At 38.6% G+C, this 25,929-nt stretch overlaps 1 protein-coding gene across 2 annotated transcripts in view; it reads left to right on the top strand.

Moving 5' to 3' along the window:
- EPS15 (epidermal growth factor receptor pathway substrate 15) overlaps positions 1–25,929 on the top strand; it is a 131,425-nt gene that overhangs the window by 71,163 nt on the left and 34,333 nt on the right. For both annotated transcript variants that reach the window (XM_037043305.1, XM_037043304.1), the window contains exons 13-15: positions 6,916–6,988; positions 21,804–21,965; positions 22,357–22,554. In XM_037043305.1, coding sequence (XP_036899200.1) covers positions 6,916–6,988; positions 21,804–21,965; positions 22,357–22,554 — 433 coding nt within the window. The remainder of the gene's footprint in view (positions 1–6,915; positions 6,989–21,803; positions 21,966–22,356; positions 22,555–25,929) is intronic.

The raw sequence follows: 25,929 nt of genomic DNA on the forward strand, positions 1-25,929 counted from the left end.
ACAATAATGGTTGTTAGGCATTGTGCTGTGCCTGCTTTATATAAATTCTCTTACTCAGTTCTTGCAGTGTTGCTAAAGCGTAAGGAGTTTTATCTCAGTTTTTCAGATGAGGAATGGACAAGTCTTCTTTTCTAGGAAGCCTTCCCTGATACCTATCTCAGCTCACAGAGCACTCAATTTCCTTCTGTCAGAACACTTAACAATACTGGGTTATATTTCTTTCCACAATAGGCTCTGAGCTCTGTGTGATTACACAGAATGTCTCTAATTTGTAATAAAGCAAATACAGTGTAATATTTCAGAGTCTGGACTTTCTAACCAGATTGCCCAGTTTGACCCCTGACATGACTAAGACAAGTGACTTAGTTAATTATTTATACTTGAGTTTCTTCATCATAAAGTGCAAATATGAATAATGCCATATAAAATACAGGGTCAGTTCTTAGAACATGGGACATTCTCAATACATGTTAGTAATCATCATCCCCTTTGTCATCATCCCTAATACCAGCTCAGCACTTAGAGCACAGCCCTGACTGAGTAGTTGCTCAGCAAACATTGGCTGGAATAGCTGAATGAGCACACTTTCCCTGGTTGAAGAGAAACAGGAACTGTGTATCCAGGATCTATATTCCTAAATTTATAGATCTCTACCTCAATTGTATTTGAGAGCTGACTTAAAATTGTAAATATATATCTATATACACACACATGCATACACATATGCATATATATTTAAGGCAGTGTTAACATATGGTTTGAATTTGTTTTAATTTATGTTTTTGGTTTAATTCAGTTCAGATAACTTTAGAAGGTATTAGCTCTGGGAAAAGCATTGCTTATATTATTAAATCTGGAGCTCTTTTGTTTATATAATCCCACCTAATCTGTTTCTGGCCATGTAGAGATCTGTGGTGCTGATACAGAAGGTCTCGATCATGATTGCCGCAAGAATGGTGTTACTGATTGAGTTATTGAAGCATAACGTTATAGTGTGCATTTGGTAATAAGGAAGCAATTTAATTCAGTTTCATGCAAAGTGGCGCAACATTTAAAACCTCTGAGATCTTTATATCTTCATGTGGCTTTGAGTTACTGTCTAGTAGCATCCTTTTATTTCAGCCTGAAAGACTTCCTTTAGCATTTGTGGTAGCATGGGTTTGATGGTAATGAAGTCACTCACTTTTATCTGGGAATATCTTAATTTCTTAATTTAAATTCTTTTTTTTATTTTTCAATTACATTTTACGTTCACTATTATTTTGTGTTAGTTTCAGGTATACAGCATAGTGTTTAGATAATCCTATGCTTTACAAAGTGTTCCCCCCAACATTTCTAGGACTCACCTGGCACCATACACAGTTATTACAATACTATTGACTGTATTCCCTATGCTGTACTTTATATCCCCATGGCTATTTTGTAACTACCAATTTGTACTTTTTAATCTAACCTTCAACTTTTTCATTCACTCTCCTCTAGGAACCATCAGTCTGTTCTTTGTCTCTGAGTCTGTTTCAATTTTGTTTGTTTATTCTGTTCTTTAGATTCCTAGTATAAGTGAAATCATATGGTATTTGTCTTTGACTGACTTATCTCACTCTGCATAATATCCTCTAGGTCTGTCCATGCTGTCACAAATGGTAAGATTTCATTCTTTTTATGACTGAGTAATATGAGCGTGTATATATATACTACAGTTCTTTTATCCACCTGATGGGTACTTGGATTCCTTCCATATCTTGGCTATTGTAAATAATGCTGCAGTAAACATAGTGGTCCACATATTCTTTCAAATTACTGTTTTGGGTTTATTTGGACACATACCCAGAAGTGGAATTGCTGGGTCATAAGACAGTTCCATTTTAAATTTTTTGAGGACCACCCACACTGTTTTTCATAGTGGCTACACCAGTCTGCATTCTCACCAGTTCTGCATGAGCATTCTCTTTCTTCATATCCTCACCATCACATGTTTGTGGATTTATTAATGATAGCCATTCTGACAGGTGGGAAGTGATCATCTTCTTGTGGTTTTAATTTGCATTTCTCTGATGCATTTCATATGCCTATTGGTTTCTGTATGTCCTCTTTGGAGAATTGTCTATTTAGTTCCTCTGCCCACTTTTTAATTGGATTGTTTTTTTTTTTTTCAGTGACTTGTCCCAAGGCATGAGCTAGGCAGGGCTGGTGACAGGGAGTTGGGAGGGTAGGGCTGTTGCATTTCTCCAAGCTGATGCAGTGTAGAGGGGAGTGCTTGATCCAGGGAAGATGGCATCTGTTGGTGGTGTGGGAGAGGAACTCAGCCGAGGGACCCTGGTGGCTGTCCCTTCAGTTCTCCCTGGAGCTGTGCAACCCAGTCTGTCCTTGCAGGACTTCAGTTGGTTATGATCTGCCCTCCCTGTACCAGAGTCCAGGGTGCGCCGGCCGTTTAAGAGGACACCTGAGTGTCTAGTGGCCTCCAATCTCTCCCAGGTGGACAGAATCCCTGATGGTTTTTACAGCAAGATATTAAACGTCCTGTGATGGAGCCAGCATTTGAATTCTGGACTATTTCACTCCAAGTCTTAACACTTTGAAAACCATATAATTAAAAAGTTATAAAAGAAAAGGAAAAAACCATATAATGATTTTCTAATAGTAGAGAGTTAGATTATTAATATGTAGACAAGATTTTGAGGGGTAGAGATTTCAATGATTACATAGCCCCTGTATATTAGATCACTTTTGAAACTTTTTTTGTAACTCATAATTCCTTTTAACAAGTTTAGAAATTATTTCGTCAGTGTTATTTAAAATGATAAGTAATGTTAGTATAAGTAGAAAGCAGCCAAAGCACAGGCTGGTAGACTACCTTTTTCCCTTATTACATGCCATCTTGTACATTTTGCCTTGCATATCTTCAGATAGTGGAGATATTAGCATCTGTATAATGAAAAATAGGAAAATGAAAGCTTATGTGACCTGATTTGCCTCAACAGAACTATTTCACGGGAGAGCCAGATTAAGTTTCCAGTTCTCCAGTTTTAGTCTCATTTTTCTTACTTTCCATAAAACCCATGTGCCTCACTGAAGACAACGTAATGACAATAGCGTGCTCTTGTGTGTGTTTGCTTGTTAGATTCATTGGCATTTAACCTACTTAATAATAAGAGCATCTTTAGTGTTATATACTAAGTCTTAGGATGGAAAAACGTAACTTCATGATTTTCACAACTTTCTAGTTATCAGTTTGTTTCCAGTTTTTATTGTTTTCCAGTTGGAAAATAATAGATGCTTCTGTTTAGGAAAAAAGACATAAAACTGTATCTGAAAGGACTTTAAAGGTGATTTAATCCTATTTTTCTGAAAAGATTGGTATTATGTAAAAATTAAGGCCAATGGCTCATTCTCTCCTCCCTATAAACAGAGCCTGGGTAAATGGAAGTGAATTGCAAGAACTCGAGGTCCTCAGGCTGACTGTCCTTGTGGATAGTTTTCAACTGCTTGATAGTAGGTTTGTATAGTTATCAACTTCAGACTTCAAAAGCCTAGCTTGGGCTTTACTTTCCATGCTGGTTCAGACAATAGTTTCCACAGAATCAGAACAGTCAGCCTTCGGAACACCATGGAGCTCTATCTCTGGCCTTTCAGTGTGGCTTTGGTATTCTTGGATCTCTCAGGTTGTACCAGCGTCCTGAAGTGCAGTCTAAGATAGTGTGTAGGATCATTTCATTTCCCTTTTCTGGGATTTACTAAGGTGAAGGCAGTAGCTTTTCCTGTCATGACATCCAAGTTGAATACTACTCTGGGGAAAACGCTCATATTACCTATATTTGAAATATATCGTATGTCTGTCTTATCCACATATATTGGTAGACTTCTTAGGAAACTGCATGTAAATATAACATGTAACTATTATTGTGGTGCAGAATCTTGAAGATAATTAAAATTTTAAATCACTAATATTGAACAGAATGCTTTGCATTAGTTATGCATCCATCACTTTTAGAAAAATATGTGCTAATTTGAGCCCTGGTGGGTGTGGCTCACTGGATTGAGCATCTGCCTGTGAACTGAAATGTCACTGATTTGATTTTCAGTCAGAGCACATGCCTGGGTCGTGGGCCAGGTCCCCAGTTGGGGGCATTCAAGAGGCAACCAGTCAATGTATCTCTCACACATCAATGTTTCTCTCCCTCCCTTCCTCTCTCTCTGAAAATAAATAAATAAAGTCTCTTTTAAAAGGAAAGAAAAATATGTGTTAATTTGAAAAAGAGTAAAATGTCAGAAATATGACCAAGCATTTTTAGTGCACCTAAATGTGTTTAGATATTTTGACTTGCCCAGAATGAGAAGGATAGCTAGCAGGGGTATGCAGCCTGTGGCCCGTGGACTGCACGCAGCACAGGATGGCTATGGATGCATCCCAGCACAAATTTGTAAATGTACTTAAAACGTTATGAGATTGTCTTGCGAGTATGTGTGGCAATGTATTTAATATGTGGCCCAAGACAACTCTTTTTTCTTCTGGTGTGGTGCAGAGACACCAAAAGGTTAATCACCCCTGCTAGAGGTTAAAAGTCTTTGGAATACTACAGAATAACATTTTGGCATTCCTGTAATTATAATACAAGTCAATGAGGAAGTTATTTCATTGTCAGTCTGATTTTCAGGACAGAATTTCAGTTATATTTTTTATAGAAAGCAATATAGCTGGCAATTTTTTTTAAGTTTTCTGTTTAGGGATATATGTTATACTACTTGGTTTAAATAATAAAAGGAATTATGAAACCAGAATTTTACTAGATAAAAGTAGATCAAAAGTTCAATTTGATTTCAGTACTAAGAGAAATTAATGTCTCAAGATTCCTATATTTTATTTAGTTAGGAATTGATTTCAAGATATGTTTGTAGACATTACCACTGTTCCCCACTCTTCCCACATCCAAAATTTGTAAAGAGCAATTTGTACTTCCTAAGCATCCTTCATTTTACCCAAACATAGACTGTGTTTGCTTGTTAGAGCTGAGAGTCCTTTGTATTGTTTTCCTTTTTCACCAAGTGAGCTTCTTTCTTTTGCTCTCCCATTCGTGTGTCAGCCTACTGCCTTCCTGCAGCCCTGTTGTTATGCTCGTACACTTGATCTTCTCAGCAGACACAGCCAGTGAAACAGTTAACAGCGGAGTAGAAGGGTTTGAGTACAAACACACATTAGTGTTTGTAATGCTGATCTATGATATCATGTAATCTTTTCTGTTGTTGTTATGTACTATCAGAAACCAGGAGCTGAATTGATATTGATTGACCTTGTGTGGATTCCCTCTGAGGATCTGGGGTGGGGGAAGGGGCTCTCATGTGACTCATCTCTGACATTTTGCAGCCATACTGAGAACACTCTTCTGCTTGTATATGGGGGAAAGGAAAAATTTCGAGGGTTGAGCTGGCAGAATTTGTAGGGCATATTTAGATTTTTCTTCCTGTGTTTTTCTATTTTTCAACTTCACATAATTTTATAAGGATTGGTTATGAGGTTGACCTTTGCATAATAATAAGCAGATTGAGGTATGGGAGGAACAGACTGCCACAATGATTCATATGGTAAGAAACTGTTGAAAATCTCAGCAGTATCATGACCCACATTGCGACCCATCTGAGAAACAGTTCGTGAGCTCCTTGGCCATCTCCAGTGTTTAAAAGTAACAGTACACATAGAGCTTTATTCTTGTGCTTTTTTCCTCCCATGCAGATCCTAAAAACATTGTACCCACATATCCAAAACAGTCGAGTTTTGACTACATTTAAAATCTCACCTCAAAAAGGTGAGAAATATAAATGTAGAATGTAGTTTCCCCTTAGGTGTCTTCTTTTCTCACTTTCCTGTATGCTACAGTCTAATGGACCCTGAGCTCGTGTCTGAGATGAAACTGAAATACGGTCATGAAGCTCCGTGGGCAGCTCTGCAGCACTAGTCTGGAGGACTTCTCGAATGCCTCTTCCTCTCTCCTTCATGTTGCCTTTTTTAACCTTTCCCCCACTCCAGAAATGTATTACTGCGGAATTCTGTGGCTTTTTCTCTCGTTTTGTGGAAAAGAAAGTGAAGGGAGCAGTGTGTGTGTGATTTGAGTGCAAATAGCGGTTATATTTATTATATCAAAAGAAATAGCTATTTCTTTGTAATTCTGAATCTGAGATTACTGAGGATTCATGTATTAGGAATCTCATTCTTAGGGATAATGTATGAATTTAAATAATGATGCTTCAAAGTAAAGGGATCCTAGCATGTTTCATCTGAAGAATAGAAAGATAAATACTAATGCTATGTTGTTTTTTATATTTGATCAGTTGGGATTGATCAGTGATCTAAAATAGCTTTTTTTAGCAGATATACTTGCTCGAGCAAATGGCCTGTGTATTGGCAGTCCTTTACATTTTCTCTATATTTCATTCTCAAATTGGTACACACAAGTGATTTAAGGGGACATTAACACTTCAGTAAATGTTAATGTTTGACTGTTTCTATTAGCCATTTTCATTCAATTTAACAGTGGTACTTAAGGGTTAAGGTTACAGAGCTGATGCAACCCCTCCTTTTTTTCACCAGCGATTTTCATTGGACTGCATTTCCATAGCAACAGTGATATCAGAGAAACCTGAATGTTTCATTGATTATTTTTCTCCTCTTCCTTTTTTAATCTATTCTCTTTTCACCACATTTAGTGAGAAAGAGATTTGATATTTTTTTTTACAATCAGAGCATTATATTGATTTCTGTTGCATAAATAATCAAAAGAGGGTAGAAAAACCTGCCCTTCATTTAAAAATTGAATGTTTCACTATGTATTTAAAAAGCGATTCAGGATTAGGAGGATGGATAACCATACCGGCTGTAGCTGATGTTCTCAAATATTCTTGCCTTGTTTGCTGGTCTTCTAGGGAAAAGAATAATGTGGAGCAGGACCTTAAGGAGAAAGAAGATATTCTTAAACAGAGAACAAGCGAGGTTCAGGTACGTGAGCTGTGAAATTCAGTATTCCATTTCTGACTTAGGAAAATTTATTTTAAAGGGATAGGGTCATTTACTATGTAATGATTGTGGTATTGGTGAATAGATCAAGGAATACCGATTACATATGTGATATAAATAGTTGTCTTTTGTAAAACGACTATTTTTCTCTGAATTCTGGCCTGCAGAGATCACGCTGCAATGAGAAGGCAGTATTTTTCATCATAAATATCTAGTTTTGAAAGTATTTTAAAGATAATATTTACCTGCATATTATATCATTAAAAGTAAGTTTGAATGACTTGCAATATAAATAGTGTTACCCAAGTAAAATTAAATGAATGAACTTGTCATCATCAGCAGCAGCATCGTGAAAATGCAAACTGCTTTTTCATAGGCGTGAGATTTTTGTTAGCTAGGAGACCTAGTATTTTAAAGGACTATTTCTCGTGATACTGGTAGTTGGAAATGATATGGAATAATTTAAAATAGTATTTTATAAGTTGCTTAGTAGCCAGGATATCTTAAACTTTGGCATAAAGGGATTTGATTCATTTTCACTAGGTGCTGTGATTAAGTAGCTTCATTTTACAAACAAAATAGAAAAGACAATAAAACTTCAGTTTCTGATTGGGAAATGACACAAAAAGGTTATTTCAAACATTCAAAATACAGAAGATCGGGCAGTGTTGCCGTTAGGACCGTACGCATTGAGCATTGCATGTGACTGTTCCTGGGCATGGTCCCTGAATACTGCACCAGTGCCTCCAGGAGGTTGGGTGTGAAGCACTGGGAGCAGCTTCCAGCAGGAGCTCGTGGATGGCATTTCTTACCTTAACATGTTACTTGTATGTTTGACTTCCCTGCTTTTCCCAGTTTTAAATGGGCAAAAGCTCTAAATTGTTAGATGCATGGTTTTGTTTTGATGTGGGATATTCACCAGATTGTCTGCCAGGTGGACTGTGCCAGGGTGGGGAGAATGATTTACTGAGGTGCTGAGGAAGAAGGCAGAGAGACTTCTTGTTGGAAGTTGGTGCTCGGATTGGAAGACTGCATTTATTACATGCACTGGAGTTTTCTAAAGGTGGTGCAGAAGTCAAGAGTTCATCACTAATGTTTTTCTCTTTGTGGTAGGGAGGTGATTACGTCTCAGTTACATTCAGTTACATTATTTTTGTGCAATTTTTGAGGTTCTTAAATGCTGAAAATAGTTCAAGAATGTAAGATAAAATCTATAAAGTTTTATCAATCTGAAGAAATAGATATAGTTACTGATATAATCTTGGACAGCTTCTAAATTTAACCAGATAATGTTTCAAAGTATGAAATTTTTTATGGTGGGCAATATTTTATTTGTGTACATCTGTCTATTGGTTCTTCCCTACTGCATCTTTAGAGGATGGGGATTTAAGTAGCCTGAAATAATAAAATTCAATTTTACTGAATTTTAGCCTATAGGAACTTTGTTGCTTTTAGGCTAGATGGGCTATCCTTGAATACTTGATTTCTTTTCATTATAGTTTTGTTGTCAGTCAAAACTGCTTCTTGATTTGCTTATCTTTCTTTTTTCTTTTTTTAAAAATATATTTTATTGATTATACCATTACAGTTGTTCTATTCCCCCCCTTCATTCCCCTCCACCCGCACACTCCCTCCCCCACCATTCTCCCCCCCTTAGTTTATAACCACCTGTCTCAAGTTCTTTAGATTTTTTATTTCCCCTACTATTCTTGCCCTCCCCCCATCTATTTTCTACCTACTGTCTATGCTATTTTCTGTGCCTTCTCCCCCCTTCTCCTCCTCCCACTCCCCTGTTGCTAACCCTCCATGTGTTCTTCATTTCTATGGTTGCACTCCTGATCTAGCTGTCCTCTTGGTTTGCTTTTGTTTTAGGTGTGGTTGTTAATAACTGTGAGTTTGCTGTCCTTTCACTGTTAATATTTTTCATCTTTTTCTTATATAAGTCCCTTTAGCATTTCATATAATAAGGGCTTGGTGATGATGAACTCCTTGAACTTGACCTTATCTGAGAAGCACTTTATCTGTCCTTCCATTCTAAATGAAAGTTTTGCTGGATAAAGCAATCTTGGCTGTAGGTCTTTGGATTTCATGACTTGGAATACTTCTTTCCAGCCCCTTCTTGCCTGTAAGGTCTCTTTTGAGAAATCCGCTGACAGTCTGATGGGTACTCCTTTGTAGGTGACTGTCCCCTTATCCCTTGCTGCTTCTAGGATTCTCTCCTTCATTTTAGTCTTGGCTAATGTAATTATGATGTGCCTTGGTGTGTTCCTTCTTGGGTCCAACTTCTTTGGCACTCTCTGAGCTTCCTGGATTTCCTGGAAGTCTATTTCCTTTGCCAGACTGGGGAAGTTCTCCTTTATTATTTGTTCAAATAAGTTTTCCACTTGTGGCTGTTTCTTTCCCCCTTCTGGTACCCCTATAATCCGGATGTTGGAACGTTTAAAGATGTCCTGGAGGTTCCTAAGCCTCTCCTCATTTTTTTGAATTCTCATTTCTTCATTCCTTTCTGGTGGGATGTTTCGTTCTTCCTTCTGGTCCATTCCATTGATTTGAGTCCCAGTTTCCTTTCCATCACTATTGGTTTCCTGGACATCTCCCTTCATTTCAATTAGTTTAGCCTTCTTATGTTCCTCTAATTTGTGACTATAATCTACCAGTTCTGTGAGAATCCTGATAAATAGTGTCTTGAATTGTGCTTCTGAGAGGCTGGCAATCTGTTGGTCGCTTAGAGTTATGGGCTCTGGGACTTTGAGTTCTTCTTGGGCCATCTTTTGGGCTGTTTGTGCCTGTTAGGAGCAGGATCGGAGGTGTTCACCAGAGCAGGGCAGCTCAGTTGCTGGGTTGTGATGCTGTATGTGGGGGCGGGGTCAAAGAGGAACAATGGTGTCCCGTCTGCCGCATGCCGCCTTGGCCCCCATTGGTGCGGCAGCTGCCACCGTCACTGGGCCCGCGCGTTTTGTCCCACTGCACGCAAGTGTGCCACCGCCGTCAGCCCTCGCCCCCTGGGGCCTGCGTGGTCCATCTCACTGTGCGCGAATGTGCGACCGTGGTCCGTCTGCCCCACATCCTGACTGGTTCCGGGCTACTTCCATGCCTAAGTCTGGGGATCTTTTCTGCCTGACCCTGCTCCGCTGCTGGCTCTGCCCCTCTTACGGTCCTGGTTGAATGGTTAGTTATTGTCGGACTTCCATATAATTCAATTTTCTGTTTTTTGGCTATGTCTTTGTTCTCCAAACCTTTGTTGTATTCAAACGTGGTTGTGGGAGAAGGCACAGTGTTTCCACCTATGCCTCCATCTTGGGGGAAGTCTCTGCTTATCTTTCTTTTTTAAAAAATGATTTTATTTATTTATTTTAGAGAGAGGAGAAAGGAGGGAGAAAGAGAGGGAGAGAAGCATGATGTGCAAGAGAAATAGCCCCTCTCATGCTCCCCAACTGGGGACTTGGCCCACAACCCAGGCATGTGCCCTGACCAGGAATCGAACTGGCAACCTTTTGGTCCACAGGCTGGTGTGCAATCCACTGAGCCACACTGGCCAAGGCTGTCTTTCTTTACTTAGCAGTGACAGTAAGGTACATGTTAAACTTAAGCTTCGCTAAGTCCAAATGTGTGATTGACATAAGAAGTCTAAATTGTTGCATTTTTGCATTGGGTGCTATAAATAAAAGGCATCTTGGAGCATGGTTGGCACAAATAAAGTTGTAGTGGTCAACAGAAGTTCATTGAAAAGAATATTGGATTAAAACTTTGTATTAGTGCATTTATTACTCATTCCATTCCAATGCAGGTGTCTCCATATTATCCATGGTAATGAGAAACTAGACTATGGTGATATGGGTAATTGATATCTATAAATAATTAAAACTTTTCATTTTAGTGATCATTTTCAATTTTCTGAAGCACAGGACAACTTATCAGAAGTGGTAATATGTGGACTTCATTACCTATTGAATTAACTCTGATTTACCCATTGGTAATGAAGCACAGACCAGTAATAACATGGATAATTAAAATCTGTTAAGTAATTGCAACTCCTAGTATTTATTTTCCAATTTGGCAGTTTACTGGACCTGTTAATAAATAGCAGAATGGAAGAATGTGTGCTTCGCTGCTTCTTTCTGACCCCATTTTCCTAATGTAGATGCTAATGAGAAATGCCAACACGAAGGCATCAGGGGAGAAGGGAATTTTGACCTAACAGTGCGTCTCTGCCTAATCCAAAGTTGGCTTTTCTGAGTGCCCTTGCCTTTCTCTGTATTTATAAAGTCACAGAAAGTTATCGTATGAGCTCACACCTCAAGCCAGTTACCAAACTTTCAAAGCCTCTATATGTGTGAACCCAAGTGCCAAAAGAATAGCTATTTTTGTTTGTTTTTGCATTTATATAGTCTTCCCAATTCAATAGATTAGGGAATCTGCTACATAATTAAATTATAAATGTTTGTTTCCTGTCTGTAGTCCTGTGAACTACATATTGGAACTTTTCAGTTCAAAATTTTTTTCTTGAAAGCCAAACAAGTGATTAAGTTCAAATTTAATGTTATGAGGTGACTCTTAACTCACACGAGGTACACTAGCAATGTGGAGGAATTAGGCCCCAGGTGACCTGAGGGTACCGAGCTCTCCAGCATCATTCTGTTGCAGATGTTTGTGGTTCAGGCTTTGTTGTTGTTGTTGTTGTTGTTAAAAGAAGGGGGAACCTATGTTTTTTCCTACCTTAAACTGCTTGTGTATAATTGACTGTGTACAGTTCCATTAAGATTTTTCTTGTGAGTAGTTAACAGATACTTAGAAATTCACCTTCATTGTATGTTTTCTTCAGTTTTACCTAGAAGTTTATAGGAACAATTTGGTGTTAGACAAATTTGAATTTAGTTCCTGGTTCTGGCTCTTCTAGAGTAAGTAACTTAACTCTACACATTAGTTTTATCTTCTGTAATTTGGGATAATAAAAATCCCAAGCACTTCGAGTTGCTGTAAGACTAAGATGAGATAATGCAGGTAAAGTGGCAACCAGAGTGACCAGCACCGAGTCAAAGGTCAGTAGATGCACTGATTAGTAGTGGGTTCTGCCCCTACTCTCATCTCCTCTTCACCTCCCTTCATTTTTGAGCTCCAAGTTGGGCTGTCTGTATATAGGACTCACCGACCGGAAAATCCCTCCCTCCCTCCCTCCCTATCACTTTAGCTACCAGCCTGTTTTTCTCTTTTTGTTGCTTTGTGTGGCCATTTTTCCCCTTCCTGTCCTTCCATTAACCTTATTTAGTCTACTGTGCTTTAATTACCACTATGCTTTAGTTTTTCTCCTTAGGACCAGCAATAATTTTAAGGCTGGATCTGCTGGTTACTGCTTTCTGGGATTGTACTCCCCTAGATGTTCTTCTGCCTCTCTGACCCTTTGCTTCCAGTTTCCTTTGCCAGGGACTGGCTGACACACTCTCTCCTCCCCCACTTCCTCCTTTTACATACCCCTCTCATCCAGATGGTGATGACTCCCAAGTATTTATCCAGCCCTGTCTTCTCCTGAATACCAGTCTCATCTCTCCACTTAGGCATTTTGGTGTTTATCATTTCAAAGTTGATATGCCTAAAGTGAATCTCATTATATTGGGGAAAAGGGGCTTCAATTTTGGACTTTCTTATTCTTACCAGTGTTTTTCTTTCTCACTGGTTGCCACCCTTATCACTTAACATGTAAAAATGTAAAGGCAGAGCATAAGTGTTCAACCCTTCCTCTTCTTGCCTTTCTTCCTAAACTAATTTCAGTATCGTGACTGTCACAGGTGAAAATGCTTACTGCTGCCCACCGCCACTGTTAATGATGGGGGGTGTTGTAACTCATGGTTATGTTTGGGGTAGAAAAAAGATGAGATACATCCCCTTTTCTATTACTACTTATTATTTTATTCTTTGCCTTTGAACTGTGTGCCAGACATTCTCTTCCTTATTCCCCACTCTCACACCTTTTGTTGTTGAAATCTAAAATTCCCTACCTCTCTGCTTATGTGAATTCCACTCGTGCCTGAAAGCCCAACTCAAATCCTATCACTTCTGTTAAACTTTTCCTGTCCCTTCAGTCTACACCGGTTTTTTTCTGTGTTGGAAATTCCACTGGAGTGTGTATCCACTTATATGGCATGTCCAGTACGTTACCGTATTGTGCTAGTTAAGTGCATATGTATGTGTGTAAACTTCAGTATCTTTCAGCCTGTATTATGAGCTATTTAAGCATAGAATTTGTACCTTGGATCATACCTTTTACTATATTTGATTAAGATATTGTTAAATGGAGGTAAATTTAAGGAAGCAGTTGAGAACAGAAATGAATAAACTTCAATTTTGTGCATGAAATTAAAAATAGGACAAGATACACCCAGAAACCACAGACAGAAAGGATTGGGAGCACAGTGGAAGGTCAGACTTGTTCACATTGTTTGTACTATCCTCATGCAAAAGAGGCTCCAAATTGTTTATACTTTATCAGTAAAGTTTCAGTCATTCATAGTAATTGTCCATGTGTTTTTAAAATTTTAATTCAATTAGTTTTTTTTTCTTTAGATGAAGAGGGATGGCTTATTTTGGGTAGAAATAAAATTAGCTACATGAGCTCAACATTCTTTTCCTGGTGATAATGCTCTTAGAACATATGCTGGGAAGCATATAATTGGGAAATAAAGGCAGGCTGTTCGTGAGGTTTTCTAACTCCCGCCCTACTTTAGGAAATTCCCTTTTTGTTTCTTGACTTAAACATCTTGCTGTACAATTGGTACTTTTTTTTATATTGAGAATACTTCTGTATCTTCTGTTTTGAGAATTAGGCCAACATAATGGATGTATCTAATTATTTCTAGTTTTGGTTTAGTATATAGAGTTTTTGTAAATCAATTAAATGTAAATAAGTGTTTTATTCATTAATGTATTTTATATTTAATTTTTACTCTGAATGAAACAAATACAAACATTCGTGTTTCTAATATTTCATAGGTTTAGTGTTTAAGTTACTTTTTCAGTTACACAACTAAGTTGGGTTGCTAAAATGAATTCTTTTACTCTTTAATAGGTAAGAGTTTTTATGTATTTATTTAAATTTTATTTTCACTATCCCTGTAGTACTTCATGGAGTGTGGAGGTTTGGGGATGAGTTTATCATTTTCAGTACTTGTGTGATTCTAGAAAACAGGACATTTTCCTTGAAATCTTTTTATTTTTTTCTTTTCTTTTTTGAATTGTATTTTTTGTATTACCATTAAGCCCCCTTATACTTCTCTCCCTGCTGTAATCACCACTCTGTTGTCCATGGCCATGAGCCCTTTTACCTTTTTGCTTGATCCCTGTACCCCTAACCTCCCTGCCCCTCCTCACACTAGCTGTCATCTGTTCTCCATCTGAGTCTGTCTCTGTGTCCCTCTGTGTTAGTCCCTCTGTGTTAGTTAAGACTGTTCATTAGATTCCATTTATGAGTGAAATCATACGGTATTTGTCTTTTTCTGACTGACTTATTTCACTTAGTAGCATGATGTTGTTCAGGTCCATCCATACTGTCGCAAAGGGTAAAATTTTCTTCTTTTCTTCTGGCCAGGTAGTATTCCATCCTGTAAATGTTCCATAGTTGTTTTATCCACTCATCTGCTGATGGGCACTTGGGCTGCCTCCACATCTTGGCGATTGTAACGAATGCTGCAGAGAACACAAGGGTGCTTATGTTCTTTTGAATTAGTGTTTTGAGTTTCAGCAGATATATTCCCTGAAGTGGAATTGCTGGGTCAAAAGGCAGATCCATTTTAATTTTTTTGCGTTATCTCCATAGTTCTTTCACCAATCTGCATTCCCACCAACAGTGCAAAAATGTTCCCCTTTCTCCACATCCTAGCCAGCATTTGTTTGTTGATTTATTGATGATGGCCATTCTGACTGGTGTGAGGTAATATATATCTCATTGTGGTTTTAATTTGCATTTCTCTGATGATTAGTGACTGGGCATCTTTTCTTTTTTTCTTTCTTTTTTTTCTTTTGGCTATCTGTATGTCTTCTTTGGAGAATTGTCTATTCGAGTTCTTTGTCATTTTTTTAATTGGGGGTTTTTTTGGTATTGAGTTTTATAAGTTCTTTATAAATTTTGGATAGTAATACCATATCAGATATATCATTGGTGAATATGTTCTCCCATTCAGTGGGTTGTCTTTCTACTTTGTTGATGATTTCCTTTGCTCTGCAAAAACTTTTTAGTTTGACGTATCCTATTTATTTATTTATTTGTTTATTTTGTTTCCTTTGCCTGGGGAGATATAATAGATTAAAAAAACTGCTACGAGCAATGTCCAAGATTGTACTGCCTGTGTTTTCTTCTATGGTATTTATGGTTTTAATACATTTTGAGTTTATCTTGTGTGTGGTGTAAGAAGGTGGTCTAGTTTCATTTTGGTGCATATAGCTGTCCAATTTTCCGCATACCATTTATTGAATAAACTATCTTTAGCCCATTTTATGTGTTTGCTTTCTCTGTCAAATATTAATTGACCATAAAAGCACAAGGAAATTTCTTTTTAAATAAAGCCAACATCCCTCTCAAGCATCCCTTCATTCCTGGATGAGGAACCTTGGATATGGCTAGCTTTGGTATTTTTCTAAAGCAAACCTGGCACTGCATTTCTGTGGTCTTGTTCACTGCGTCCTCCCCATTCTCTGATTCCTGTGTCCTCCTTTCTTTTGCTGGTGCTGGCACAGGTTGGCAAGTAGAGCAGATCGTGGAAAATGGAGCATGACTGCCGGCCAGTGTGCTACTTTAGGAAAGGGAGTAGGATAGGAGGAATGACCAAGGGAACATTCAGTGACTGTACTGTTAAATTTTTTTGTATAGCAAGAGAGTATTTACATAAAATCTGTGTAATAGGAAAAAAGTTAGCTATGTGAATGATCATTTTAGATTATATAGAATTCTTCTCTTATAGACAAAATTTGCAGGAACCATTAATTTAACTTGTAAAATAATTCTTGCTGAGGCAAGTGTTTATTGATGAAGCTAACTTCATTTATAACCTGGGGGTGGGGGTGGGGGAGTAAGGCATTAGATGAATTTCATTAATGTCTTCAGTTACATCATTTCACTTTTCTTTTTTTAAAAAAAATACTTTATTATCTTTAGAGGGGAAGGGAAGGAGAGAGGGAGAGAAATATCAATGTGTGGTTGCCTCTGCCGAGGACACACAATGTATCATGTGTCCCCTGCTGGGAACTGGCCTGCAACCCAGGTATGTGCCCTGACTGGGAATCGAACCGCGATCCTCTGATTTGCAGGCCTGTGCTCAATCCACTGAGCTACACTAGCCAGGTCATTTCACTTTTCAAAATTATCAGAATAGCAAAACAGCTAAAATACAAAGGGCAGGAAACTTAAATGAAGCCCATTTTTACAAAACCTATTTAATGTTTTTTTAAAGATTTTATTTATTTATCTTTAGAGGGGAAGGGGAAGAGAGAGGGAGAGAAATATCAATGTATGGTTGCCTCTCGTGCATCCCCCGCTGGGAACTGGCCTGCAACCCAGGCATGTGCTCTGACTGGGAATCGAACCACGATCCTTCGGTTCACAGGCCTGCACTTAATCCACTGAGCCATGCCAGCCAGGGCCTATTTAATGTTTAAGAATTACAGTAATATTGTCTGAAAAATAAATCTTCAAAGCTCTTAGATTCAGTGTCTACATATTCTAAACCTTTGTGTCTTGGATTCACCTTAAACACAAGGGTCTCTTTTGTTTTTAATCCTCACCTGAGGACATGCTTATTGATTTTGGAGAGAGGGAAAGGGAGGGAGAAAGAGAGGAAGAGAAACATTGCTGTGAAAGAGAAACATAGACCTATTGGAGACCGTGCCTGCTACCTAGGTATATGCCTTTTGGTTTACTGGACACCACTCCAACCAAGAGAGCCACATCGGCCAGGGCAGCACAAAGGTCTTTTTTAAGAGAAAAATTCATCAATTCCATTAATGGCGCAAGACAGGAATCAAAATATAGACTACAAAAGAATGAAATAAATGTTACATGAAGAAAGTACAAAGTAAAAAATGTGTAGCTTCTGTCTTTCAGATAACACTGTTAATAAAGAAATGTTTTGGGGGAAAAAGGAATAAAATAGAGCAGAACCTGACTACAAAGGAATCTGCAAATGTCTTCAGTCCCCCACTTGATGGGATGACATTTGGTAGTGCTGAGATCGTGCGCTGATTCAGAAGAGGATTTTACCAAAACACTGTCAAAACGTAAAGAGAAAACTGTCCTAGTTTAGTCAAAGATACTGTTCGCTGGGAATACCTGCCACTGCCCTAGCAGGTTTTTTTTGGATTCTTTTTTCTTCTTGTTATTCAATTGGTTGTTTTTTTTGCTTCCTTATGTTCCAAATCATTGATCTGATTCTTGGCTTTATCTACCATACTATTGTTTCCCTCTGAATTGTTCTTTATTTCAATTAGTGTATCCTTTGTTTCTGGCTAGATCTTTTTTATGCTGTTGATATCCTCAGTAAGTTCCTTGAGTATCCTTATAACCAGTCTTTTGAACTCTGCATCTGATACATTGCTTATCTCCATTTTGTTTATTCTTTTTCTGGAGTTTTTGTCTGTTCTTTCGTTTGGGCCATGTTCCTTTGTCTCCTTGTTTTGGCAGCCTCCCTGTGATTGTTTTTGAGTATTAGATCTGCTTTGCTTCCAGGTCTTGGTAGCATGGCCTACTGTAGTAGATGACCTGTTGGGTCCAGTGGTGTGGCCTACCCTATTGCCCAAGCTGGGTTCTGAAGGCTCGCTCTTCTGGTTGGCTGAGTACACTCTCCACTTGTAGTTGAGCCTTGATTGCTGTTGGCAAATCAATGGGAGGGATTTACCGAGGCCAGCCAGCTGCAAGGACTGGCTGTGACTACTGACCACCAACCTCCACTATCCATAAAGGATCAGCTCTGCAGGGGCAGGGTAGTGGTGCTTCAGTGTGGTCTGTAGCTGTTCAGCTGTTCCAGAGGCCCTGTGGTTTTCAGGTGGTGCAAGCCAAGGACAGCCCCTATCTGTGTTTTGCCCTGAGGCCACCCTGCCTGAGCTATAAAGCAATCTGAGATGGCTGTTACTTGTGCCGGGCTCAGAGATTCCCAAGTGAAGCCAAGCTTTCAATCTAGACTGGCTGCTGCTAGTGGCCAGGCATAAGGCCACTTAGCAAGAGGTAGGGGGGCTGGTGGGTTCACTGAGGCCAGCTGTTGCTTGTTTTATAGGATTTAGGAAGTTGTGAAGCATGAGCCAAGACCAGCCATTCATATGGCAAAGCCACTGTTAACAGCTTGAGTGGGCCCATAAGTTGGGTGGGACAGAGCCTCAGGTGGGGTGGGGCAAGCAGTGTTAGCCAGGTTGATGAAGTCTCAGATATGGCACCAGCCTGCTGGCTCTGTGTTGAGAGGGTTCAGAAAAGGTACAACAACCTCTTGCCTTTGTGTCTGGGAGAAAGCTGTCCCCAGCTCTTGCCTTGATGCCAGACACTTCAGCTCCTCTCTGTGTGCCACTGGTGCCTTTCAGCCTGCTATCCCAGTGCTGGAGTTCAGAGGGAGTGAGTCTGAGTAAGTTCATGTGTGGGTTCTTTGATAGGAACTGCTTGGGACTCCAATAGTTTCTTCCACTGACAATACCGGCTGGTTTTTGCAGCCAGAAGTTATGGAGACTTATCTTCCTGGCATTGGAACCTTGGGCTGGGGGGCCTGGTGTGGGGCTAGGACTACTTGCTCCCTAGGTGTTTCTCCTGAATATTTATCCACCACATGTGAATGTGGGACCAGCTCATTCCATGTCTTTGTCCTTCCTACCAGTCTGGATGGATGTGGTTTCTTTAAGTTTGTAGTTGTCAAACTTTCACTCAACTCAGTTTCTGACAGTTCTTAGTGACAGTTGTAATATATTATAGTTGTGATTTTGATGTGGTTGTGCAAGGAGGTGAGCTGTGTTTATCTATGCCACCATCTTGACCAGAAGTCCACTTGTATTTTTAATAGACTTTATTTTTAGAAAAATTTTAGGTGCACAGCAAATGAAGTAGAAGGTACAGACATTATTATATATTTTTAAAAACCTCTGTGGACTTTATCATGAAGCATAAGGCCTGGCACATAGATAAACGAATAAATACAGCATTTTCAAAATGGGTTTTTCTGTTGTTTTTAAGAAATTCTCTCCTACACTGAGATGCATATTAACTTCTGTTCATTTTAAAGTTTGTCTTTTACATTTTGGTCTGTAATAAACTTGGAATTTGTTTTTTGATTGGTATGATTTAGAGACTTAGTTAATTTTTTTTGGCTATATGGGTATTTCATATAGCCAAAAAAAATTTTACTGAGTAGTTCTCTTCCAATCAGTTGTAATACATGTCTTCTCATCATTTTTTCTGTGTATGCCCATATTTGTATCTAAACTTTCTGTTTTGTTCCTTTAGTCTATTTGACTGTCCCTGCATCAATACCAAACTGTCTTTATGATTTTAGCTTCCTAATAATTCATACTATCTGGTAGGGTAAGCCATTTTACATTTTATAATGCCTTTTGTTTTCATTGTTCATCCACATATGTTTTTTTAAAGATTTTATTTATTTACTTTTAGAGGTAGAGAAAGGGAGGAGAAATAGAGGGAGAGAAATGTCTATGTGTGGTTGCCTCTCCCACACCCCCAGGTGGGGACCTGGTCCACAACCCAGGCTTGTGCCCTTACTGGGAATCAAATCAGTGACCCTTTGGTTCTCAGGCCAGCAGTCAATCCACTGAGCCACACCAGCCAGGGCTCTTCCATATATGCTGTAGAGTCACCGTGTCAGGTTCCTCGAGAAACCTTGTTAGAATTTTTAATGGGATGTATAGATGAATTAGGAGATAACTGGCATCTTTGTGATGTCATTCATTATTTTCTAAATATTTATGGAGTACCTCTTGTATACTGGGAACTGGGAATACAGCAGTGAACAAAACTTAAAAATATCCCAGACCCATGGAGCTTACATTCTAGTAGAAGGATTAAAACCATAAATAAGATCAATTATATGCTCTGTTATTCATAAGAGCCAAAAATTGGAACAATCTAAATGTCCATCAAATATATATTCATATAATGGAGTATTACTCATTCATAAAAAGGACAAAGTACTTATACAAGCAACAACATAGATGAATCTCAAAAACATTATACTAGGTGTAAGAAGCCAGATACAGTAGAGTACATATATGTAATCCCACTTGGGTGAAGTTTCTACAAAAAACAAAACTGTAGAGATGGAAAGCAGGTCCTTAGTTGCCTAGGTGTGGACATGGGAACAAGGAATGACTGAAAAAGTATGAGGGAAGGTTTTAGGTGTTGCAAGCATTCTAGAATTGAATTATGGTTATTCTTGCACAACTGTATAGATTTACTAACACAAATTATATACTTAAAATAGGCAAATTTTATGGTATATAAATTATACTTTAATAAAAATTTAAAAAATAGTTATTTTGTGCTTACAAAGATGAGCTTTTAAAACATGCGAAGCAATAAAAAAAGCCAATCCCCAAGTCTGCGTGTTGTATGGTTCCATTTGGAGTGATCTGGAGGGAAGTAGGGAGTAGCTTGCTAATGTGTAGGGTTTCTTTTGGAGGTGATGAAATGTTCTAAAATTGTTGTGATGGTGGTGGTTGCACAACTCTGTAAATATACTACAAGGTATTGGATTATACACGTTGAATGGGTGAATTGTGTGACATCTGATTATTTCAATAAAGCTGTTACAGAAAGTGACTAAAACCATATGCTATAGCCCTGGCTGGTGTGGCTCAGCTGGTTAGACGTTGTTCTGTAGCGAAAAAGTTGTGGGCTTGATTCCAGGGCACATACCTAGGTTGCAGGTTTGATCTCTGGTCCAGGCGTGTATGAGAGGCAACCAAATGATGTTTCTCTTTCACATTGATGTTTTTCTCTCCCTTCCTCTCTAAAAAAACAGTGGAAAACATCATATGCTATACATGAGGGAGAATTAGAGGTAGTGGTGGTGCTGAGGAAGGTCTCAGGAAGTAACAGTTGAGCAAAAACTTGAAAGGGATGAGAGACTGAGCCATGTGGATACCTGGGGGAAGAACTTTCTAGGAAGAGGGGATAATCAACGGAAGATCCTGAAAATAGCATATCTGACATGTTTGAGGAGCAGCGGTGAGGCCTGTACGACTGAAAATGAACAAGCAAGGAAGAGAGCAGAAGGAAAGGAAGTTGGGAGGTGGGATCACGATCATGTAAGGCTCTTGTAAGGACTTCAGTTTTACAGTGAGGGAGATGGGGAGTCAGTGCACACTCTCGAGTTAGAGGAGTGACATCTTCTGACATAGGTTTTTACAGTGGCTGCTATACTAAATATAAACTGACAAACTGAAGCTGAGATGTTAGAGAAAGGGAAGAGTCAGAGATGATGATTTGGGGGGAGTTTTTTGTTGTTGTTGTTGCCAGAGGAACCAAAAGTGGGAGGGTAGGTTGAGGTTCAGGCAGATTTGGGGCTGAGGAATGCCAGGAGTTCTTTGTTAGTGGAATGAATCAGACATCTAAGGACAGATTTAAGCAAATTGAATATCTAAATCTGGAGTCTAGGGAAGAGGTCCTTGAATAAACATTGTATGTAAAGCTATGAGTCCTTCAACCCACCAACACAATACACTTAGTAAGGTAAGACTTGATTTTCCCTCAAGATAGGCTCTTAAAAGTTCTTGACTTAACCTTCCCTGCCTCCAAAGAGCGTATGTTCATTTTCTTGTATTTCAGGATCTTCAAGATGAAGTTCAAAGGGAGAATACTAATCTGCAGAAACTACAGGCCCAGAAACAGCACGTCCAGGAGCTCCTCGATGGCCTGGATGAGCAGAAAGCCCAGCTGGAGGAGCAGCTCAAGGAAGTCCGCAAGAAGTGCGCTGAGGAGGCCCAGCTGGTAAAGACTGGCTGGTTACTGCTGCGTGTCTGTGCCTTAGCTGCTTTTCCTGGCTTGAAATGGAAACATTCTCCGTTTCTTGTTGTCGTTAGGTGGCAATCTAATCAACACTCTGGGCACGTGAAGGAATGAAACATGGTTCATCCAGAAATTACAGGCCCTCTTTAGGGAAAATAGGGTACTTAATGAGCTATTTTCTGAATTTTATTTGGAAGTATGATACCTGTGCCTTTAGTGCTCCTCTATTTGTTCTCTAATTATTCTTTTCTATCAAAAATTTACATAAAAATACCAAAATAATAAACTAAACAAGTAAACATATTACCTCGTGGAACATTTTGATGACATCTTTTTATATCCCCCTTTCTTCTCATTCACCTCCATGTTATAGATCTCATCCCTGAAAGCTGAATTAACTAGTCAAGAATCTCAGATCTCCACTTACGAAGAAGAGCTGGCCAAAGCCAGAGAAGAGCTCAGTCGCCTACAGCAAGAAACAGCAGAACTAGAGGAGAGTGTGGAGTCAGGGAAGGCCCAGCTGGGACCTCTTCAGCAGCACCTGCAAGATTCACAGCAGGAAGTCAGTTCAGTAAGTCTTACAGCAGCAAGAAATATGCTCAAATGGGCCCCCATGTATCCTTTCTTTAAATAATAATTTCTCAGCTTCTTCTTTTTCTGCCTAATTTGTTATCAATTTTTCAGTCATCTCATGCAGACAGGTTCCTTGTCATAAATTACACTGTAATCATTTCATACGTGTGATGATAATCACTGGAGTCATGGTGAAGATGGTTTAGGTTAAGTGCTGGCTCTACCACTTGTTGCCTGAATCACTTCAGCATCAGATTCTCATCTTTAAAATCAGACAGTTAGTAATCCTCCTAGGGCTGCTGTGGAGATTAAATGAAGCAAAACTTGTGAGATACTTTAGCATAGTGTTTGATCCATAAATGCTAAGTGTTACTTATTTTTATAAATAATAACCCAGTATCTTCGTTTTTGTGAATCTGATTTTGAAATCATTTTTGTGTATTGACAACCTTTAATTTTTTAATTAGAAAATTGTTTTTATCTAGATAAAAGTGTAGTGTTGTGGTGTGTCCATTCAGGGATGTCCAACCTTTTGGTGTCCCTGTGCCACACTGGAAAAAGAACTGTGTTGGGCCACACATTAAATACATTGCAACACATAATCACAAAATTATCTCAGTGTTTTAAGTAAACCTATGATTTTGTGTTAGGTCATATTCACAGCCATCCTGGGCTGCATGCCATCCACGGGCCGCAGGTTGGATACTCCTGATAGACCCTTTGCTTTGTTATTTCTAGGCCTTCCTGAATGGAGAATATTTTATAGAACAGTAGAAAGCAAGATGGTTGATAGGAGCATAGAGATCATATAGCTGTGAACTTAAAAATAAAAGGGCCTTTCAAAGTGAGAGGCAAAAAAGTTTACCTGAGATCAATAGAATAGCTGTTTGGGACACACCAATTTAGGCAGAAGCCCATAGAGTGTTCTTGGTAGGAGACAATGGGTACTTCTGAGAAGGGAAAGGAGAGCAATTACATCAACAGAAGGAAAGCATTTTTAGTGGTGCAGATAACAACGCTGTGATGTTAATTCTAAACATTGTTTTAAATTTTCAGCCCAGTAGTCATAGTATCTGCATTCTTGTTATCTTTGCAAACAGTTCTTTGGGGCAGTGTTGTCTTAGGCCCTTTCCAAAGGTTATTTTGCCCAGAAGTTTGAGGCATAGGATGTGCCAAAGCATTACCTCTGGCATGGCAACCCCAGCTCCACTTAAAGTGGCTCCATTTGTGGGTTTCATGGACATAGTCCATTCCTTTTGTTTTGAATTTGAACAAACTGAAGCTATAGCCTTTTTGAGATTCATCCATGTTATAGCATGTATCAACATTCTATTCCATTGAAAGTATATAGGTATTTTGTTTATTCATTCTCAGTTAATGGACATTTGGAGTCTTTCTATTTTGGGGTCATTATTAATAATGTATGAACATTTGCTTATAATTCTTGGTACAGACATATGTCTTCATTTCTCTTGGGTATGGAATAATTACATTGTAAAGTCATGCTCACCCCCTTTTTTCAACTGTAAATGGCTAAACTGGTTTCCATAGGGCTGTATTGTTTTACATTCCCACCAGTAGTATCTGAGGGTTCCAGTTTCTCCATAGTCTTACTAACACTTTTTTGTCTGATTTTTAAATTATCATTTTTCTAGTAGGTGTAATGTGTTATCTCATCGTGTTTTCTTAATTTGAATTTATTAATGACTAGCAATGTTAAGTATCTTTTCATGTGCATATTAGCCATTCATACATCTCCTTGAATGAAATGTCCATTTTAGTCTTTTGCCTATTTTTAAAATTGGATTTTGTTCTTATTAAATACATGGTTTTTAATTTTTATTTATTTTATTTATTTTTTAAGATTTTATTTATTTTTAGACAGAGGGGAAGAGAGGGAGAGAAACATCACTGTGTGGTTGCCTCGCATGTGCCCCCTACTGGGAACCTGGCCCTCAACCCAGGCATGTGCTCTGACTGGAAATTGAACCAGTCAGTGATCCTTTGGTTCACAACCTGGTGTTCAATCCACTGTGCTACACCAGCCAGTGCCAAATTACATGTTTTTAAAAAATATATTCTAGATATAAGTTCTTTATCAGATACTTGGTTTGCAAATAATTCTCTCAATCTCTGGCTTGTCTTTTTGTTTTCTTTGACTTTTTGAAAGGGGATTTCTTTCAAAGGAAGGAGCATACATAAGAAAAGTAGAAAGGACTCAGTACAAGGAAAATAGCCTCAGTAAAGTGTACTTCCAAGTGTGCCAGAATATGTTTGGTATCTGTGGAAGAAACTGTATCATTGTATCTGATCTCCAAATCTTAAGAATAAACATGTCTATTTCTTACATTTTACTCAGTGGCTTCTGTGCCTTTCCCAGAGAGGGCAGTATATTCCTGTGGGCCTGTAAAAATGAAGATCTGGTAGTGAACTAGCCTGGGATGTTCACTGCTCTCTAAAGCTTAAATTATAACTTTTCTGAAAAAAGGGAATAACTGAAGAAAATTTTTCTGACTTGCTGAATTTTCATCTGTTTCTTACCTAGTATTTGCAGCAGGAAAAAAAAAACAAAGAACCTCTGACCTTAAATCTATGTATTATACTTATATGATATATACTATTTTTATCCAGGTAATTTGAAGGTATTATAATAGTTAATTGTGCTTTTCTTACACAATTTATAGAATTGTATTACGTGACTTACTTTTTTATACCAATTAAGTTTATGTAGAGACTCAAGAAGAACATAGGTTGAGAGAGCCAGGCATAAGAGTGCCTAATTCTGTTCAAGATTCTACTGATTGTCTCAGAAATAATCATGAGAAGCAAACTATGCTTTTTTTGAATAAGATTTTTAAAATTTATTTCTAGAGAGAGGGGGAAAGGAGGGAGAGAAGGAGAGAAACATCAGTATATGGTTGCCTCTCACACGTGCCTCCCCAACTGGGGACCTGACCTGCAACCCAGGCATGTGCCCTGGCTGAGAATCGAACCCGCAGCCCTGGTTCACAGGCTGACCCTCAGTCCACAGAGCCACACTAGCAGGGTAGGAATAAACTGTAATAAATAGAATTGTTTAATAAACTAGTGTATCCCCTTACTACTTCATCTATATGATAGGTATTATTTTATTATATTATTTTTTAAGATACTATTTATTTATGTTTAGAGGGGAAGGGAAGGAGAGAGGGAGAGAAGTATCAATGTACGGTTGCCTCTTGTATGTCCCCTGCAGGGAACTGGTCTGCATCCCAGGCATATGCCCTGACTGGGAATCGAACTGCAATCCTCTCTGGTTCGCAGGCCCGCACTCAATCCATTGAGCTACACCAGCCAGGGCCGATAGGTATTATTTTAGTGTTAATGTTAGAAA

The sequence above is a fragment of the Sturnira hondurensis genome, unplaced genomic scaffold (assembly GCF_014824575.4).
Source record: "Sturnira hondurensis isolate 20B ecotype Veracruz unplaced genomic scaffold, ASM1482457v3 Scaffold0004068, whole genome shotgun sequence".
NCBI lineage: Eukaryota > Metazoa > Chordata > Mammalia > Chiroptera > Phyllostomidae > Sturnira > Sturnira hondurensis.